Source organism: Amblyomma americanum, chromosome 3, assembly GCF_052857255.1.
Source record: "Amblyomma americanum isolate KBUSLIRL-KWMA chromosome 3, ASM5285725v1, whole genome shotgun sequence".
NCBI lineage: Eukaryota > Metazoa > Arthropoda > Arachnida > Ixodida > Ixodidae > Amblyomma > Amblyomma americanum.
In genome coordinates, this window is record NC_135499.1 from 120880324 (window position 1) to 120901687 (window position 21364).

At 44.3% G+C, this 21364-nt stretch overlaps 2 protein-coding genes across 2 annotated transcripts in view; one reads left to right on the forward strand and one right to left on the reverse strand.

Annotated features, from left to right (window-relative positions):
* The window catches only part of LOC144123271 (uncharacterized), an 80754-nt gene that overhangs the window by 15901 nt on the left and 43489 nt on the right, over positions 1-21364 (reverse strand). The gene's annotated exons all lie outside the window — the stretch shown is intronic.
* Positions 672-11081, forward strand: LOC144124851 (cystathionine gamma-lyase-like). The gene is made up of 11 exons (XM_077657761.1): positions 672-880; positions 1898-1979; positions 5663-5758; positions 5873-5982; positions 7204-7335; positions 7452-7509; positions 8396-8473; positions 8979-9131; positions 9646-9820; positions 10715-10853; positions 10953-11081. Exons 1-11 carry the CDS (start codon positions 689-691, stop codon positions 10962-10964), a joined length of 1227 nt encoding a protein of 408 aa, XP_077513887.1. The 5' UTR covers positions 672-688; the 3' UTR covers positions 10965-11081.

Here is a 21364-nt window from a genome sequence, read left to right on the forward strand (position 1 = left end):
GCAATGCATATATATTCCATGAGAGATATCTCAGCTGCACTTCGCCGAAAACTTTTTATAATTGTTAGAAAAGGCCTCTGCGCTTCAAAACCTAAATGTCGTCGTCGATATCCGTTACTGTCATAAACGCAGCAACAGCAACGCTATACAAAACGGATCTGATACAGACATGCGCGAGCCAAGGAATTTGCAAAAGCGATAAGTGAACTAGTTATTAAAATTTAGTTTTTTTAGATCTTCTCCAGATGAATTTTTCTAGACGAAAAATTAAGTCTGCCGATTATAGCTGTCGTAATCTACTAGAAAGAAAAAAAACAGTGCGGGAAGGAAAGAAATGACGAGGAAATGCACAGGTGGCATGCAGATGACACGACAGCTAAAGCTTAAATGACAGTAGTCAGAGGTTTGAGAGGCAAGTTCAAGGGTGAGTGCGCTTAGCAATTGTCCACATCCAACTCAATGCCCTTATCTCATCTGACAACAGCGCCTCTTCCCCCGCACTCCAAACGCGGACTTTATCTTCATTTTGCTTTTCTGCTATTCCATCACATGGGCGTTTCCAGATAATATAGTCTAAGCTCCATAGTTTTCGTGACAGCACACAGCCTGGAGACGCTTGAGGTTAGAGGGCACAGACAACAAGGAGTCATCGGTGAGAACGGTAATCGTGTCCAGCACTTATTACGCAATGGCTACCGAAGACAGCAGCAAAGACACCATCGAGGGCCTGGACGATTGCCGGCTCGACTATGCCGAGCTGCACTTTGACACCAACGCCATCCACGCTGGTCAGGAGCCGGAACAATGGAACTGCCAAGCCGTTGTGCCGCCCATCTTTTTGGCCTGCACTTTCAAGCAACTAGCGCCAGCTGAGCCTCTAGTGAGCGAAATTTTATTGACTCGTGTGTTCTACGCCATTAAGATGAGAGCGTATGTATGGAATAGAAGTCCGCTGTTTCCTAAAGTTCATAAAAAAAATTGTGGCTCCAATCCACGCCGTGAGGGTGGTTGGACAGCGAAGCCGTGAAACGACACCCAATTACCCATTGCGACGTCACTTGAAAATTCACACGCGTGGCTCTACAAAGAGTGAAACCAGGTACAAGTGAAATGTACTCGAGCTATATGCTGTATGCCTGATTTAAAAGGAGATAAGCTGTTTGCATTCAGTTTCTAGCCTAATATTTACCGGAACGTCTCGGATGGTGTTCGCATTGTTCACGCGCGCCTTATCAACCATCATGTGGTTTTGACGCTTTTGTGTTTTTTTCTTAACGAAAAATAGTAATGAGCTATATGCTGTATGCATGGTTTGAAAGGAAATTTACCCTTCATATATTTTTTCATTTTCTATTTGATTTTTCATTCTATATTCTCTAAGCGAACTTTTTCGGTTTGTTATATATCTTTTATATATCTGTTTATTTCTTGTATATTTTTATTTTTTATTTTATTTTTCTTGATTTCTTTTATCTTTATTTTTATTTCTTTATATTTTCTAAAAAAATTATATTACGACTGGTTTATGATTAGTAAGATATAAGATTTCTATGATGTTGGGTATTTTTCTACTCGAAGTAGCATTCAATTTTCAGCCTGGCGTTTTTTGCTGACGACGCCGACGACACGAAAGAGGATACAAAGGTGATGGAGAAAAGGGAGTGCTAAGAAAACGCAAAAGGCGAAGGGCTTCGGCAAAGTAACAATCTCTCGTGCAGGTCCGACACCATTAAGAACCGCGGGAGGGCCTGGCATTAGTAGTTACTAATGAAATCCGTTCTGTCAACAACATCCCGCAGGACAAAGCAGACGCAAGGAGGAGGGTCTTGAAAAATGCGAAATCTACAGGTTAATCTGAGAGGTTCCATCGTAAATATACAGCCATTTCACATTTCAGCAATTCTTCTACTCAAGGTGTGGCAACCCGACACGCAAATGCCTTGAAGAATGTCTGGCCAGCCTGGAGCACGCCAAGTACGGTACGTGCAACATTAGCTAAGGCCACAGACATTACGTGGGTGCACTTCAGCATATCAAGGGACTTGGCCAGCACGAAAGTACGAATATTTCATCTGGGCTAAGCTTCAGTGAGAACTCTTGCTTGGGCTAGCTGATTCATGATTCACAAAGAAAACGGCGCGAAATACGGGGACGAAGGAGAAACAATCACGACAGGACCAGCTTCAGTGTTGTGCTGTCAAAGGATTAGTGCGGTATGGTACCCATCTCAAGATCTTTTAGAAAGTTGTAGCTAAAAGCAGCCTGATCCAATATCACTCGTTCATACCTTGTCGCGCATCTTTGTTCAGTTTACAGAGGGCGCTGAAGACATGTAGCCTCCCACGCATTACTCCCCATCTGTCAACGTCGGGGTGCCAGAGAGCATTAAAGGATAGCTGGCAGTTGGAATTATTCCAGCGCTCTCCTCAACGGAGTGCCTCATGGGTTACGTGAAGCTTATGACCGTTAAACACCGCCTACCACACACCGTACCGTCTTTCCGGCTTTTTTTATACAACAGCGTTACTTAAACTGCGAAGTGCTTGTTCGCTTATTTATGCGGACAATAGAAGTCGTAATTTTAAATAAATGCGCAGCTATACAAGCCGCTCGAATAAGGTCGTAATGCCGGCTGCAAAGATCTCGCACACGCATGTGAACTCAGTTTATTCTGAACATTACAGAATAGAGGATGCTACATACTGACCAACTAATTACCTCTGTATCATTACCCAGCTTCCTGAGCTAACCGCCGAACCGGACCGGGCCTCTGCAGAGTGGCCTTCTGTAGGACCCGGCCGGTGTCTATTCTATTATGTCACAGTCAGCGGGCCTGGCTTCAAGTTAAAAAAAAAAAGAAGGCCCGCTCAGTAGTGTACTTAGGTGCCGCACGGAGGGCGAACACCCCTAGGCGAATGGCATTTCAAACTTCAATAGGCGCCCCATGACGATTAGCACCTACTCAAACTGAGGAGAGGACTCTTCTGAAAAATGACCGCATTCTGGTCGGTTCGCTCTGAGAGTACGTCCGCCGCAAAGAATAGTCGTAGTAGGAACTGACTGCGGCTAGATGTCCTTAAGCCCTACAGTCGCGCACACCATGTGTGTCGAGAAGCGGGCGGCATATGCTTTCGCGAGTGCCACTAGGGTTAAAGTGCAGGCTAGTTGATGATGCATCACTACAGTATTACTGCGCTGCACAGAAAAAAAACCGACACAAAGGCAAGTTACAAACATTCGTTTAGAATGCTTATCAACAATAGCTTGTGAATTTGTCCCCGTGTGTCTTTTTTTGCGTGTGGCATTGTATTAGTGCAGACATGTATTTCTCATTTTGAAGCGCTGAACATAGAAAAAAATGGATTCACTGTGCGCCTCCACATTCTCCTCACCCCACTAATGCTCTGTACGCATTCTGTACTCACGTAACACTTTCATTACTTCTCCTTATTTCCCTTACCCCCGTCTTTTTCTAGGTGTGGTTTGCTTAACTTGGGCTTAGAGACTTTTCGTATAGGGGGACCCTATAGGTTAGGGCAATACGGTTATAGCGATCGCCAGGGCGCAGAAGCAGGACAATAACGCCGCTCCGGTCATTGTGCTGCTCATACGCACTGGCGCCCCACTATTCCCCTATGCCCTGACCGGATGTGTTCATCGTATTTTATAAGTCTCTATTATCAGCAGGCCTAAGCGGTGCAATCGCTCTTCTTCACTAGGCCTTAGTGCTGACCTTAAATAATTAATTTTTCCTCCTCCTTCTTGCAGTTCACCTCCGCCACTCGTCTTCCCGCAGAAGTATCTTACAAACTGGCTCCTTAGCCAAAAATCAAGGTTTTGTAGCAGCAGGGGCTCATTTTCTGATATGTAGAACGTATCCACACAGCTCTACGTCTGAAGCTGGCAGACTGAGGCAACAAATATTGTGACGGGAGAACTCTTGAATACATGAGGTACACATCTAGTAAGCAAGCTACGAATTAGAGTGTTTGGTCAGGGCAATCGCACAGGATATGCGGTGACAGATGCAAGTGACAATAGGCAGCTTATTTCCTGGTACCTCATTTCTTTTGAATTCTTACTGGCGCATCATATCGACTGCTGTCATTGTACCATGTGTTTCAGGGAAGACTCAATATTCTGAAAAATAGGTTCTTTTTGTGGTAAAATATGTCTTTTTCAGCATAATATTACCAGTGTTGGCGCCACCAGAAAAGCGGTGAGTCGTTTTAAGTAATAAGCTTGTTAGCTAATTTTTATTAACTAACTCTATAACTATTAGATTTAGGCGCGAAGTGGCAAATAGAGATTTCTAGCCACTCGGAAGTAACAACCATATCAGTATTCAGAATTTAGAACACGCGATTACCCTTGGAGCTGTGGCTGGACAAAATCTGGCTTTTTTCCTAGTTACGTGATATTGTGCGGTTGCTTTGCCTGCGTGCTTTTCGAAAGCGCATGTATTCTTTCACGACGTAGCCACATTTTGTCTAGCCGCAGTGCCAAGGGTAATCGCATGCTCAAAAATTCTGAAAACTGATATGACTGTTACTAACGGGCGGCTAGAAATCTCTAATTGAACCCGACCGCGGCGGCTGCGTTTTTATGGAGGAAAAACGCTAAGGCGCCCGTGTGCTGTGCGATGTCAGTGCAAGTTAATGATCCCCAGGTGGTCGAAATTATTCCGGAGCCCTCCACTACGGCACCTCGTCTTCCTTTCTTCTTTCACTCCCTCCTTTATCCCTTCCCTTACGGCGCGGTTCAGGTGTCCAACGATATATGAGACAGATACTGCGCCATTTCCTTTCTCCCAAAAACCAATTATTATTATTATTATTATTAACTAGGCGCCTAACTCAATAGTTAAAAAACCAATTATTAAAATTAGTTAGCCAGTCTACTAAACGATTCACTGGTTTTCTGGAGTCCACCAAGACTGGTAATAAAATGCTGAAAAAGCCATATTTGTAGCTCAAAAAACCCATTTTTGAGAATTACTGAATGTCTTACCGAAACACCAGGTTGCTTGGAAGCAATAAATGTCCTCATTTGCAGAATTTCTTTTTTCTCCTGGAGTTGGCATGCGGCCCAGCTTCACGACATAAAGTCACGATCACAGAGCCAGAAGCACGAGTGGTTCGAAATACGATAACAGCGCCAACCTTCAAGCGCTCAAACCTCAAAGCCGGTTCCGTGCATGCGCAGCTGCTGCCGTACCGTGCCAGTAAGCGTGCTGCGATTCTTGGTTGCACATCAACTGGGAACCCATACTAAGCATTCAGACGAAGTTGTTTGTACGTACACGTGGATAAGACCACCTTACGATAGGGCATGCTTTAGACAACCACAGCAGCCGAAGGAACGATAGATAAGTAGTGTGTCGTAAGCCACATGAACGCCCGGCAAACATGTCCTTCACAACTGAGCGCTATTTCTGCCCCCGCTGTTCATAAAAGAACACCCCTCATGGCCAGAAATAATCGGCGAATGCGCTGTGGATCAGAAGGTCATCTTGTGCATTTCTAGCAGAGTAAACTTGCTTTATAACGACATAGGTGGCCATTTAACAAAATGTACGTCAGTAGGACTGGTCCATTTTCTATAAGGAATATTGCTGACATCAGAATGCATTCTTTTCTCCCCAACACCTTCTTTCTCACAGCCCTGACGTACGCTTCAGGCATAGCGGCTATACACAATGTGACGCATCTGGTAAATACGGGCGACCACGTGGTCACCTGCGACGCCATGTACGGAGGTAATAAACTTAACCAATTAATATTTTTCATTCCTGAGCTTTTTGCCACGTCTTGCGCCAAGGACAAACATGATGGCTTTATTGGCATGCGTTAAGTACCAATCCATCTTTCAGGCACTGACACGTTGTTTAGGAAGTGGCTCATGCCTCGGGGATATGATGTGACGTTTGTCGACGCTACGGATCTCAAGCAAGTTGAGACTGCACTAAAGCCTAGCACGAAAGTAAGCATCAAGTTATATACATCAGACAATTGTTTAGCTTGAGCTAACAAATGTCGGTTTTTGTTCGGCACGGTTGTAGAGGCCGCAAAACTGGCTACCGCCAACATGCCGATTTTACCGTGAAGGTTGGAACGAGGCATTATAAACCAGCGTATACAATTGTACACTCAAATTATCGTGAGGTGCAAGTTTCGCGCAGGACTTTTGTAGGATTACATTGCTCTCTGCTATCACATCATTAATTTTCACCCGAATGGCCCCTTCCCGGTGCTCAGCACTCACTTACATTCGGTTCAGCAATGCTTCTTCTTTTCAACTGTTCTGAAAAGCAGCAACGCTGTCCTGATGAAAGCAAAGCAAAATATACTGGTATATATTTTCACATAAAAATATCTTAATCTGCTTATTGTTGCAAAGAGAGCTTCGACGCATGCGCGCAAGGTTTTACCAAATAAAATGACGAAGCTGTATGGTTTCAAAGAGCGTGAAAAATCTATGTGAATAATTCCTATCAATGCAATGAATATTACAGCGTTTATAAATATTTATGAAAATCTTCGATGTTATAGCGTTTGAAGTTATCACAACTGACCACCCTGAATATAATGTACGAGTAATCATTTTTCTATGCGAGCCTATCTTAAAAACGATAACGAAACGAAAAGAACGACGGCGAGTGAAGTGGTAGGTCTCAGTTTTGCCTGCACTGATCAGAAGCAACTATCTTTGGTCGCCTCATGTTGGAAATGGCGTTCAGTAACCTCTTCTTTGTCTAATTCGGATGATTTGCTTTCCATCATGCTACTCCTATTTCTGGGAAAGAGAAACTGAGCACCTACTTGGCCACCGTCGATGCTTCTTCCTCAAAAAGTCACTTTCAAATCATCATTAAACTGGTTGGCTCCTGTTTACTGAAGAAAGTCAACAGCCTGGATTTCGGCGCCATCGGAAGGAAGCGAAGACAACTGTTGTATTCGAAGACACAAAATTTGAGTGCCACCGCCATTTAAGGAATTAAGGCTAAATTGTCTGCTAACAAGCGATAAACGACCATGACCACGACGAGCTCATCGTTTATTTTGCTCTCTGCTTTTTCATCCTCTTCATTACTCTTTTTTACTTTAAATATGTAGAGCAACCCACCGAACATTGCAGACGGCTGATCTCCCTTTCTCCCTTTTCTTGTCTCTTTCTCTTGCTTCTTTCCGTCTTCTCGCCAAGCTCGTATGGTTGGAAACTCCGAGCAACCCGGCTTTGAAAGTGGTCGACATCAAAGCGGTCTGCGAGGAGGTGCGGAGGAAATGCATCGCAATTGTTGTTGTGGACAACACTTTCATGTCTCCCTATTTTCAGGTAGGTGTGCTTCTCCGACGTAGCTCTAATATAGACGTCGCGTAGGCTTCTGCGTCTTCCTACTTCGCAAAAAGTAAAAATGAATGTATCTTTTATTTCATTTCCCCTTCTCGCAGAAACCTCTCCTGCTTGGAGCTGATGTTTCTGTTTACTCTCTGACAAAGTATATGAATGGTAAGAACCGTTTCATATGCTGAGAATTGGGTGCGCTGAAGAGCTCAGTGACATTTTTGTTTTCGACTATGATAACTCCAGCTGCGCACCCTGACACTGGAGTTTTTTTTTTCATACATGTATACAATGAAGTATAGATGGCGTATTCACTGTAAGAGAGGGTCAGCGCAAAAAGCTAAAGACAAGAGAAGACAAGAGAGAGGCAACGTCTTCCTCTCTCTTTCTTTACCTCTTAGTTTGTTTTTTGTGCTGTTCCTCTCATCCAGTATGCGTAATCATTTCGCCCACTACGCTACGTTGAAGAAGATTCGTGTTCCGAGCCCGTGTTACTTAGCCAAGCGTGCGTGCAACCATATGTGTCGACGAACAATCCGGGCCCGTCAGCTCCCGAAGAAGAGGAAGCCCGGCGCGAAAGTCGGCGCGCCGCTACTCGAGAACGGATGCGACGACTTCAGTCCCGTCCCAAATATCGCGCAAGTGAAACGGCGTCGAAACGTCATCGAGTTGCAGAAGATCCCGAGTTACGAGCTCGCGTTAACGAGCAATGTCGTGTGTGTGTGTGGGTGGGGGGGTACTCTAAACGACAAAAGATAGAAATGACGAGTATAATCACGGTTAACTTAGTCGAACCAAACTCAAAGAGAATCGCAGTGTCATCAGCCTTACACGAGAGAGTAATCTGTCCTACATTTTTCTTGTACTCATGATGGCTGTTTGCGACTTTTTAACGTCTGTGATACTGCAACAAATCAACCAAAATTGATCACGCGACGCCTAGGGTCGCTGGTAGGCGTGTCTTTACACCTACTAACAACTGCATTCACTGCTTGCTGTATCCAATTTATTATTGATAGAGAGTGCAGCGATTTTTCTTTTGAAATTTCAGGACACTCAGACGTGGTCATGGGTGCTATAGGCACAAACGACAATGAAATTTCCAACAGATTGCATTTCCTTCAAGAAGGTGAGATTTTTATCCTGGCAAAGTATAGCAACCCATAATGTTACTGATGTTGCATCGCTGCATACAATTTATAGAGAAACGGCATCATTATTTGAACTGAACTTTGGTTCAAATCCGGCGCCAGTTCTAGATCGTTGTAGTGCTAATAAAGGATGATGAAAAATGCTAATACAAGAGTTCAGGTTTTGTTTTTGCACGCAGCAAAAGTAGCTTCATTTCCGAAGCTTTGAATCTGGTATATTATGCGGAAATCAGCCTTCTGTTCAAACGCAAGCAGAAAATAATGAAATATGTTAGCATTAAGAAATCAAGATTCTTTTTCAACGGGTTCTACTAAAAAGTATGCACACGCTGGATCAGCTAAAAATCGGATGCATTTTGAAAGACAGTTCATGAGCGCAGGCTCTTTCCTGGGTAAGTAATATGAACAGGTGAAAAATGAGCGGCATGAGGGAAAAGAAGCGAAACGCAGTCACCAAAAAATCTCTGCGCGATTGAAATGCAGCTGTTGGAGCCGTTCCGTCGCCCTTCGACTGTTTCCTTGTGATGCGCGGCCTCAAGACCCTGCATGTTCGTATGGACCGCCACATGGAGAACGGCCTCAAAGTGGCGGAATTCCTTGAGGCCCACCCTCTGGTCGAGAGAGTATTCCATCCAGGTAAGAGGGCTGCATGAATGCCAGGTCCCCTCTTTGCAGGCGCTTGCTCATTCCAGAAATGTTCTGGATGTAGGCAGTCGCTTATTACTGAGAACCAAGTAGCCATTGTCGATAAGTATTGGCTGCTCGGCCCAACTAGTCAGCACAGCGCCGGCTACGGCTCAAAATTAAGAAACTGGGTTTTGAAAAGCCAACAGGCGGATATCGTACAACAATGTTTTCTGTGTAACCTTAGACCACACAATTGCACACGGTATCTTACTTGCAAAATGAAGAATTGGCTTGTCTAAAAACGAATTTAAAGCTGGAAGCGAAAAAAAGAACGTAACACTTACGAAAGCTCAATTTTTTTTCGACTCACTAGAATGGAGCGAGCAACGACAAAAAACTAAAACCATCACGTACCGTCACAGCACATTGGAGGAGCAAAAGTGTTGTTGAGTAAGCAAGGAAAGCTCATGTGCGCAAAAGCTGTCGGTGTGACGCTATGTTACATTACCATTATAACGCGCAGGTCTGCCGAGCCACCCGCAGCATGAGGTGGCCAAGCGTCAATGCTCCGGCTTCAGCGGCATGGTGGCGTTCCGTATAAATGGCGGTCTCAAGGAGTCCTCCCTTTTCCTCAAGAGCCTCAAAATTGTCGCCCTGGCCGCGAGCCTCGGTTCCACGGAGAGCATTGCTCAAGTGCCGTGAGTGTTTGCCAGCAGTGTTCTGCTCAACGCGCGATTCTCAGGTTCAGTCGAACCGAAAGGCATGGAAGCTCCTCTCTTAGTTTGATATGCAATGACACAAGATCTTTCATTTTATTTTATTGCTTCAATATCTCTATTTCACGCATGTAAAATTGTCAAGGTGCGTTTTCGTTTCTTCCAGCAACGAGTGAACATTTACAGCGCTAACACTTCGATCACTGTTAGCTTCTACTCCTAAGAACACCAGGCACTACTTGACGTCTATCGGCCCCCTTGTTGACATAGATATTGATCCCCTCACTTCAGAAGCGTCGGACACGTATGCAGCCTACGCCAGCCGTAATTAAAGACGGAACCAAATTTTGACGTCAGAAGACTTTGCTGGGCACAGGAAAAGGTTGTGAGCTTCAAGCTGTTTGGAGAGTTAACAAGGTTTGCCACTGTTGAATTGCTTTTGCTATGTTTTTGAAGAGAGCGCAGAAAACCTGAAGGGTTCACAGCAGGAGCACGTGATGTGAGTATTGAACACTTCTGAGCTCGCCAGTACTGACCACCGCTGTAGGCAGCACATATTAACGAACGTCTAGAATTGGTAAATGCAACATTTCTGAATTCAGTATAAAAGTTCAACTACCAGCCTACACTGGGCACCAATAAGATCATTGTTCTCTTTGAAGACAGCAGTAACGAAGTCTTTAGAACGAACTGTTCCATTCACTACATATGGGCTTTTAAACGAGTCTGCGTTGCCAGTCATCGGACGCAAAATTCAACAAACGCGTAAATTTTCTGGATAACTCCAGGTATTTTTTAATCCCAATGTGTATGGAAGCAGCCTAAAATCCGTGCTAAACAATTGGGCCACTGTATGAAAACACGTTTTTTTTTTAGTGCACTTCTGGCTTCCTCAAATGTGCCAGAGGAGCAGCGAAAGCTACTGGGTATCACGGACAATTTGATAAGGCTCTCCGTTGGCATCGAAAACTGCGACGACCTCATAAACGACCTTGATCAAGCCCTCAAGAAAGCAGTAAGTCATATTTATTCACTGCGAAGTCCTTGTTCTTCAAATGAAATCCGATTCTACACTGTGAGTGCATCATCTAAGATGTATGTTTTTCTTTTTCAGGTGCGTGCCTAATTCAACAAAATACAATGAATTCCCGCTGGCGTTGCTTTTCTATTCAAACTGTTTTTTGCTTCATATTTGCAAATAAAAACAGTGTATCTGAGCAATTCTTGGCACACCTGAAGAATGAAATATTTTGCCTACTGTGGAAAAAAAATTAATACAAGACGAATGGGCTAAAAATATTAGCAAAGCACACCCCAGTGATATTGCTAGTTTTCAAGTACCGTCTTTGCCAAAGTAACCAGACTTAGTGTTTTCTTTCTCAGTTGTTTTGTGTACACCTTACGCCTCCACTCAAGCTATAAATTTATATAAGCTCAGGAAACCTCGGTCCTCATGTTTGACGAGCGTTTAGTAGGGAAGCCTTAAGGGTTCCATAACACTAAAGAAAGACAAACAATGCAGCTTGGTCACTTATATCAAGAACGAAATATGTTTTCATTTCTCAAAAGCAGAGTGCTTTTAATTTTCGATGCCATCAGTATCAGAAGCATTCTAGAAGGGAGTCGTTTAAATAATAAAATGGAACACAAAAGCAGAAAAATATGCTGTTAAAATGCAAAAATAAGAGATGGGTAAGGAAAAAAAAGCATATGTATAAAAAACCGTTCAGGCCTCATTACAGAATGGCACCAAAACAATTGCCTAAAAAGTGTTATATATGTTATAGATGATATATCTGTGGAGGCATGGTTGCTATTTGAAGGAACTTAGTAAACAAGAGCAAATAATTACTGCTGAAGTTCTTCAATTCCTATTGGGCACAAAAAAAAATCGGTCGGAAAGGAAGCATTGCGCCCTTAAAACAGACACTAAGCCAACACGAAGTGCACCAATAGAACCACCCCAAACTCAAAAAAGTGCTTTGAATATTTACTTTAATAAGACATCAAATTGAGAAGAGTTAGCTGGCATTTGATTAGCCCATACGTGAGGCTGCTACAAACAAAAATGAGTTGACAACGTCAACAAAGGGAAACAAGCGCAAAGAGTCATGTTTGTATAGCGACGCACAATCAGTTTCGCTATAACTGTACGTCAGTGCCCAAGCTGTAGAAAACTCTTTACGATCTGCAAGTGTAAAGACAACTGTAAAGTGTCTTTTTCAACTTAGTGAGGGTCACGACCAGCGTCGACGTGATTCCATTTTTCCACGCGTCACTAAATGCATCTCTCAAATAGTTAAGAAACCTGTGTACCGGAGCCGTTGACAGAATCATTACTTCATTGTTTCAATTCTCTCCTAGTCACCGTTAGCCTGCCGAAGCAGCCGCAGTCATTATGAACGACAAGCTAGCTATTGTCCATATCTCATTGCTGGTACGCCTCAGGGTACCAAACCACCTCACGCCACATCCTCTTTCTGGGTATTGAAGCCGAAAGTACAGGTACCCCATATGTGAAACGGAGCACGCTAGCGCAGAAAAACTTTCATCGCAGTGTTCTTTAGTTGTTTACGCGCATGAATATAGTGACGGCGTACGTGGCGTTTATGGCGGTGTAATGCTCTACTTATGATCTCCTTATCCGCGGCGCAGACGATGCTGCGCAATGTTTAAAAGGCGCACGCTCCATTTCACTTTTCGGGCACCTGTACTTCGAAAAGACATGGAAATAGGTTGATTACCGTACACAAATGAACTAGACATGGTGAACCATGCTCGCTAATGTACCATGCGCACATCAAGACTTTACCACATTCTGCGCACCCGGCTCCAGTTTAAGATGCGTGCCCAGCCATCGTCTGCAACGGTTCGCAGCGATCGAAGTAGCTGTAAGTAACCACGGTGAACTAAGTTTTTTCCACCGCTTTTAGTAGGAAGGTTACACGGCGGCCTTATATGCTTAGTATTTAGGCGAATGCCTTAATGGCTCATGCTCGCGTCCGTCCGTTCATTACGCTCTTCAAATCGATAAGAAAAAAACCCCTGTGCACGATGGGATTCGAACCACCATCCCTCCGTTCCGCAGCCGAGCGTGCTAACGACTACGCTACTTTCTGACAGTGCATATGTAGTTCTCCTTGTCTGGACGCTGGATAGCGTTTGCAGAAAGGCGTCGAATCAGACAGATTCCTTCCAAATGCCCTCCAGTGTCTCCAGCATTTAAGATTCACAAACAATTGTGTGCTTAATTAACATCTTAACCACACATCAGTGACACAAGCATCAACACCGCGCTAGAGGCTTTCGCCTCACCACGCTTTTGGTCAACAAAGTGCCCCCTGAATTTTTATATTTTAGGCTCGTGGATCATCGTTTCTGTTGTTTGCTGCTAAAAAGGGCGAATATCCTTTTATAAGACTTGCACAGGTGCTTGCAGACCAAACCCAAACTATTGTGTAGAACTTGGCTAAGGTTCATGTTAATATTATTTTGCGCCTCAAAGCGATCCATACAACAAATCAGAGAAAACATCGAAAGTATATTTCATGAAGTCTGATGACAAGAAGTCATCCATTGATATTGAACAACTTAAAGATTTAGATACGCATGAACTCAACACTCCACGAACTTAGGACTGAAGAGTTGAGCGCGAGCAGCGAACTTGCTGAGGTAAAGAGCAACACTAAAAAATACCCGAGACATGAACGAGTTCAGAATTGCAAGTAAAACGCATGAAGAAGCCAATGGCAGCGCTAAAGAAATATAGCCGCGGCGGAACAACCTGTAAATCAAAAGCGTGCCTGCACTTCGGAAGAGTCTTTACCCAACATGACGCCGAACAATGTCACATGAATGAAAAGAGAGCTTCGTGTGGAAGACATTGATATGATTCACCGGGTCCTCAAGGGACAGCTGTGAAGACGCTTTCGAATTTCTTAAAGAACTCAGGGCCGAGTTGAATGTTATAAACTTTCAGTGTGTGACCTGTGTGCCCACGTGAAAAACTGATCTCTCATTCTTCGGTCCCTGTCCTCTCCCTCCGTTCCGCTTCCCACGTGTAGGGTAGCATAGTGGGCGTCGTCTACTTACCTCCCTTCCTTTCTGTTTCTTCTTTCTCTCTCTTTCTTTGTTTTCCGAACAGTACGTAACCTAATATTGTATAGTGCTAAACGAAACAGGTTCAATGCATGCTCACATGGGCTTGGAAAGAATAAACCTGTTTATATTATTGAACACATCCATCCGGCGAACAAGTTCTTGCTTGGCAAAACAATACAAACTAAGCGGGATAAGAACTGAAAGTGTGCCTGCATTTCACAAGCTAAGATCCAGATGGGGAATACTGAAAATACCGCAATACTGCATAAAGAATTGATGGAGACCTTGACAACGTTGTCAGGTTTGCTAGCTTAACCTTTCCACTGCTTTCCCAGTTTAATCGCATACTTTGCTTTGAAGTTAATGCCAAACTTTGCGCAAAGCCGTGCATATCTATGTACCACCATCTCACTGCAACAACAGAAGCATGCGTAGAAATGCGCTATCTCAGGGCAGCATCCGTTTTCCTACGATATCATTTGCCGTCTTCACCACCTGGTTGAGAGAAAGTGGACACATTTCGGGTTTCTGGTTACACTTTTCTATCTAAACCAAGACGTAATCAGTCGCGTGTTGGAGGCATTGCTTTATATATTCGACAGGACTTAACCTTCGGCAAAATTCCCCGAATGGGAATAAGCTATAATATTGAATAACTTCTATCGTACTGCATACAGGCATGGTAGTAGGCATATTATACCGACCACCCAGTTCAACTCTAAAAATTCTTTCCTATACTGTGGAGACAGTTCCTCCTGCTTTGAAAGGCAGAAATGCTAATTCTGTAATAATTACCAGCACTTTAACGCAGATGCGTACGGAGACCTATTTATTCATTACACTCTTATATAACAACCAGGCAAATACAGAAGCACGATCTTAAAACCGATGACAACCACAACGGCCCCAGCAACCATCATAATATCCTTGCAGGTGTTTTTATCTTATTATTTCTGTCTATGTCTGTATTTTTAATTCTATCGCTAGCATTGCCAGCCTGTATGTTACAGGTATTGTAATTGGCCCAATGACCGATTTTGTCCGCTGTTTTTGTTTCTGTCGTGTGTAGTGACATCGGCCGATATGTTATAAAGGAACATGCAGTTTTTTCGTACTCACGATAAAGAGCAGGCTTGCACTGCTTTTCTTGTGTAGGTTTGCAGAACGAATAAACTTAATTATTTCCGTGGTTACGAGTTCACAAGGGCCTGCGAGCGGAGTTCAAGACACGAAAATAATCGTGATAGTACCCCGCACGCCGCATAGCATTGAGCGTAATAGAACACGGCTGCACGACGAGGCACGGCTTCTAGTGAAAAAGAAAGATAACAACCATATTACGTCACACGGCGCGCACTTCGCGAACTTGCTATATTTGCGTCTGTTCCATTGTAGCTTTAAAGTATCTAATACGATAACTTGAACAGGAGAAGTCTGGGTATGACCATCTAAAATAAGAGTATTTTAAGCAGGTAGTGCTAACTAGCTCGAATATAGCTAATGTTAGTGAACTATTTTAATAGTATCGGTAGTCTTTTGACAGTATGAATAGCTAACAAAAACTGTCGATACTATCCACAGCCAATTTCTCGATTGTCTTGCATCGTTACAAAAAGAGCATCCTCGATATTCACTCTTATTTATTCACTTATAGAACCTCTGGGCCCGAAGGCATTACAAAGAGGAGCAGGGAGTCATACATTTAGTAGCATACGATACAGCAGGCAGAACAATAACTGGTGTAAGGCGGCAAAAAAGGAGGAAATAAAAAAAAGAGTAACGATAACAGGGAAGAAAAAAACACTTTGAGACGAAAAAAAAATGACAGCGAGAACAAATGAATGGGATCTTAACAAAATTTATAGCGATATTACATAGGGTAGTCTCAAAAGTATTAAAGTGAGTAATGTCGGCTACAAAACTGGGTAGGTTGCTCTAACTCTCAGAAGTCCTAGGGACAAATGAATGAAAACATATTTTAGTATAGTATGAAGGAACGCCTACTTTATGGCGATGGTGAATGTGGCCTGCCACATATGTATAGGGAGTTAGTAGCCGGCTCTTTAGGACAGAAGTGTTACTGTAGTTCTTATCAAATAAGTACAAGCGAGAAATTAATCTGCGGCATGAAGGCACTGGCAATGACAAGGTACTTTTCATAGCAGTGACACAATAGGTACGTTGATAATTGCAAAATATAAAACGCGACGCTCTGTTTTGAACAGGTTCAAGGAAAGATGATATAGATTCAAGGCCAGGGTCCCACAGAGATGCTGCATATTTTTATGTGGAATGAGTGTTTTATAATTAAGTAATTTCACGGAACCAGAAGAAAGGCAGAAATTTCGGCAAACCCAGCACACGGTTTGCATTGTTAGCAATGAATTCAACATGCAGCTGGCAACAGATATTAGAAGTTATATGCACATCGAAGTATTTGCAAGAAGACAAAGTTTTGTTGCATAAAATCGGGAAACACGCACATGTTTACACATTTTAGCGTTGAGTTCCACATGCCAAAGTAACACCTATCTGAAAATTAGTTAAAGCGTCTGTCACGGATCTCTCCGGAGAACACTCGGACCGAAAGAATGGACTAGGCGACGGGTGTACCCACACAAACGCACATTTAATACACCCTACTTGGCACACACACTAGAACACAAAACTAACACGAAACACAGACTATAAATACACACGACCCGGGAACACTGCTACTAGCGTCTACTACTAGTGTTCTACTATTAGCGGTCGGCGTTCATGCTCACGGTTGGTTCGGTGTGGCTGCGGCGTTGTATGGATCCAGTAGGCGGCATCGAGGCGGCGTTCGGCGTGCTTGGGCTGGCGTTGCTGGCGGTGTTCGACGTGCTCGGGCTGGCGTCGCATAAGCTCCAGGTCCAAGCGCCCGTGGAGGTGATGCCGGTGTTGTTGGCGTGGGTAGCAACAGCGCTGGAGACACCCCTGGCCGTAGCAGGTGGTAGCGTCCTCTGTTGATTCCCCAGAACGGGCTCAGGCACGGCAGGAAGTCCACGATACGGAGTCGTAGAACGCGAGCTCACCGGAGCAGTAGCCGGCGTCGCTCTCTTCCAGCCAAAGTGTCCCTGACTCGCCGGAGCCTCCGCTTCTCTGCTGTTCCCCCCTGTGCCTCGCTCTCGCTCGCCCTTTTATAGCCTCGGTGTTAGTCCACGTAAGCCTTGTCGTCTTCTTCTCTTCTCCACCAATCATCTCTCTCCACGTCACCGAATGCTTCTCCATCAATCATCTCTCTCCACTTCAACGAATGCTTCTTCTTCCTCTTCTTTATTCTTCGGCTAATTCGCGTCGTCTTCTTCACACCTTTTTCCTTTAAAATTTAATTTAGGCTATTTAATATATGTGACAGCGTCAGATTGACTATTAATCTCACGGTAAATTCATCTGCAAAAAGACACACTGAAGTAGCAATAAAATTAAGTAAGTCATTTGCGCAAATGAGAATAAAAGTGCCCTAGAACTGAACCCTGGGGAACGCCAGAACCAACTGGAGAGAAACGAGAGTTAGTTTTATTTGTAATCACAAATTGAGAACGATTAGTAAGGAAATATGCTAGTCATGCTATAACCTTAGAGTCTATATTATCATTACTCAAAATGAAACGAAGTAATTGGTCAGAAACTTTATTGAAGACTTAAGAGAAATCCAAGAATGCAGTCTGCAAGAGAACACCGGTCTAAATGAAATGAACATCTAGCGTAAAACGCAGAAGCTATGTCACGCAAGAAAATATTTTACGAAACCCGTGTTGGCAATCACTGAAAAAGAAATCTGACTGAAGAAAATTGGCAACATGTGAGTAGATGACATGTTCCATGATCTTACACGGGAGGCTAACAAGTGAAATGGGGCGATAGTTTTTAGGTGAACATTTGTCCTCAGACTTCTGCAAAGGAACCACATTGCCCAGTCTTTAGTCATTGGGGACCCAACCGGATTCGAGAGATTGTTGGAATAAATTAGAAACAATAATGCCTCTATAGACTTTCGTATTTTTTAATTCTATTGAATTGATGTTTTCAAAGCCATAAGATGATGGTATTCTTAACTGATCAATCCCTTTTTCGATGCCAAAAGGATCTATAATAACAGGGACATTCATAAAGAAGTTGCCGGATTGGTAATGAGGATCAGAAATATTTATATTTTTAGTAAAAGCAGCCGTGAACTCATCGTTTAAAAAATTAGCGCACATTGCATTAGGAATTAATTGGTCACCGGAAGTTTTTAGAACAATGGTTGATGTATCCATTTTTGTCAGAACATATAAAAATTGTTTAAGGCTATTTATTATCTTTGAAGGAAGAGTAAGACTAAAAAATGACTTCTCAGTTTGTTTTAGGGTTGATCTGTAGACAGAAGCAGTGGAGTTGTATGCATCCCACCGGGCAGAAGATTAAAAATTTTCGTGGAGCGAAACAGGCGTTTTTTCTTGTTAGAGAGCCTTTTAATGAATAATTAAGCAAGGGTGAGCTTAGGTTAGTGATTTTTCGCAGGGGCACTTAAGAGGTAGTGAAGGACGCAATTTTAAACTCAAAAAGATTCCAGTTAGTGTTAATTGATCGGTCGTGCAATGAGGGCAAATATTCATCAATAGAAGCAGCAAGTTGATGATTTAAGGACTCGAAGTTTGCACTTTTTTAGTCACGGATAAATATGGAAGTATTACTCAGTGGAGTGTCACGACTTTCAGTGAAAATGAAGCACAGAATGGTCAGTCAAGCCTGGAAAACAAGATATGTCAGCAAAAAGATCAGGTAAAGTTGTAAGAACAAGGTCTAGCAAGTTGCAGGAAGGTGATGTAATACAGGTAGACTCAGTGACAAGTTGTGGCGTTAATATCAGCACACATACGCAAAAAGCCATCACACTTAGTAGAAATCTGTTAGCAACATGAACAAGCGAAGAAAAAAAATTGTCAGCAACGGCTATCAATATGCCACCTCCGAATCATTCACGCCTGTCACGCCAGTAAGTGAGAAAGTGCTTGCAAGCCGCCGCGGTGGATGAGCGGTTATGGCGCTTGGCTGCTGGTATGAAACAATCGGGTTCGATCCCGGCCTCGGCGGTAGAATTCCGATGGAGACGAAATTCTAGAGGCCCGTGTGCTGTGCGATGTCAGTGCACGCTAAAGAACCCCAGGTGGTTGAAATTTCCGGACCCCTTCACTACGGCGTCTCTCATAGCCTGAGTGGCTTTAGGACGTTAAACCTCCATAAAACCAAAACCAAACCAAAAAGCGCTTGGTACAAAGGAAAATTTCAAAGCTGTGAACTTTCATGGAAAGACACGTTTTGTTAAGGCAAACAATGTCCGCGTCACATGCATCAATAGTCGCACAAAGTTCACCACGTTTAGGCAAAACACTTCAAGTCTTCGTATACTAAAACGACAATGAATTACGGGGTGCAGACCGGTGCCCAGCATCTCTCAAGTATCCCGAAACTGTACAAGTTTCGGACGAAAGGCTGATAACAGTACGATTTTCAAAAACACTGCCACTAAGAACGTCTGGTCTATGCCACTTATGGAAGCAACTGCCGCGAGCCCTTTCGCAAGCGCTCTAGCTGAGGTCAAGGCGGCGCCTTCATCTTTACTTAAACATCCTCCCGCTCCTGATAGCGTTGGTTATGGGTTCGCCTCCAGGAAGTACAGCCACTGAACAGGGCGTCTTATCTCCTGCCGGTGGAAACCCGCAGTGCTCACGATCGAACTACTCCGTCGCAGCCTCGCGGGCACTCTTCCGAAAATTGGCGGGGATGTGGTGATCGTGGACCAGGACGACATCCCCACCAGGAGCCGAGTCGGAGCACAGGAGGCAGCTTGATGGGGGAGCGCAAAAATGCCAAATAGTTACGCCGCCATCGAGTCGATAGACGGCCGGTGATGGCCTGTCGATGGAGGGCGCAGCTTTGAGGACCTGCTCTTGTGGATGATGGTTCAACTGCACAAAACGGCTGCGGGAGGCATGTAGCACGCATGCGAAGCAAGAAATGAGCCGGAGTAAGTGGGGCCGGCTCGTCTGGGTCGCCGACCAGGGACATCAATGGCCGGCTGTTGATGTTGACTTCTACCTCGCACAACTAAATGTATAGCTTTTCGAAATTTAGAGAGCTGCTTCCAAGATTACACTTCAGTGTGCACTACGTGAGCCGAATCATCCTCTCCCGCCAACCGCCCCACCAGGGTGCTCGGTCAACGTTAACTTCCATGCGATGGGACACTCACTGCAGAAGTCTCGCACAAGAGCGTCGGGAAAAGTGCGGAATGCACGGGTGCAGAGATGAAAGGTGAGGGCGTTGTCAGAGGAGATGGTGGAGTGGATTGCACGTCACGCAATGAAGCGCCGAAAGGTCATAAGGAACTCGAAGGCAGTCACATTTGACGTCAACTCCATAAGGATGGCTCGTGTGGAGCCGCATGAAAACACTGTGATTTAAGCTTTCGAAAATCCTGGTTTTGATGAACGATGATATAGAGGGTCACAGACTTCAACGCTATTTCAAATGGATGTGCTTCGGCTACACGGTCGCGAGGGAGAGGGGCGACAGGGGCTGTTTCTGGAGTAAGTCGCGGCCGGCGACAAAGAAGGCAGGAACCCAAAGCGCTCTTCAGTGACTGCCGTCCTCTGAGAAGCACGAACCGCTCCCGAATCTCGGTCAGAGTCGCTTCTATGACCGAGTGCAGTATTCGATTATGAGTGGCCTGAATGAGAAGCCTTACTACGTCGTGGCGAGAGGGAAGGATGATAGGATGCTTGATCTCAGTGGTGCCTGGTAGTTCGTGTAGACGGCCACCTACACGATGAATTGCAGCTTCATCAAGAAAAGGGCGCACCTGAACAATGTGGGACGATTGCGTCACATGCTCTACGGCCACCAGGGTCTCTACTTTTCCGTTCGGAGAAACACTGGCGAGGAACCCGCTGGTTGCATTAGCCGCGGACGTCAGGGTAGAGGCGTGGCCACTGCAGTGCATCTCTTGGCATCTTATCCTTGGCTTCTCTGTTCTTGTCCAATAAGCGGAAAGGCTACCCGCGTCGTGAAAGCAAGGTCGCAGAGCCCTGTTAAATGGTTCCTCGAACAGCGGCTGCACGCAAAGTTCTTTGCAGAGCAGCATACTTTGGCAATATGATTCTGCTAGCCGCACCGAAAGCAGCACCCACGAGCTTGCAGCCTCGTCCGTTTCTGAGCTGGGAAAGGGTCGACTTACCGTCTGAAAGCGAATGGCTAAGGGTTAGCGCATAGCGAACAGGGACTACCATCACCTAATTGCTGAACAATCGTGGCTTCATGTTTACCGTGATTATTTGTGTAGGTATATTTATAGCACACGATTTTATTTGGTTTGCACCAATTAACACTGCGTATAAGAATCTATGGGCTGCTTGG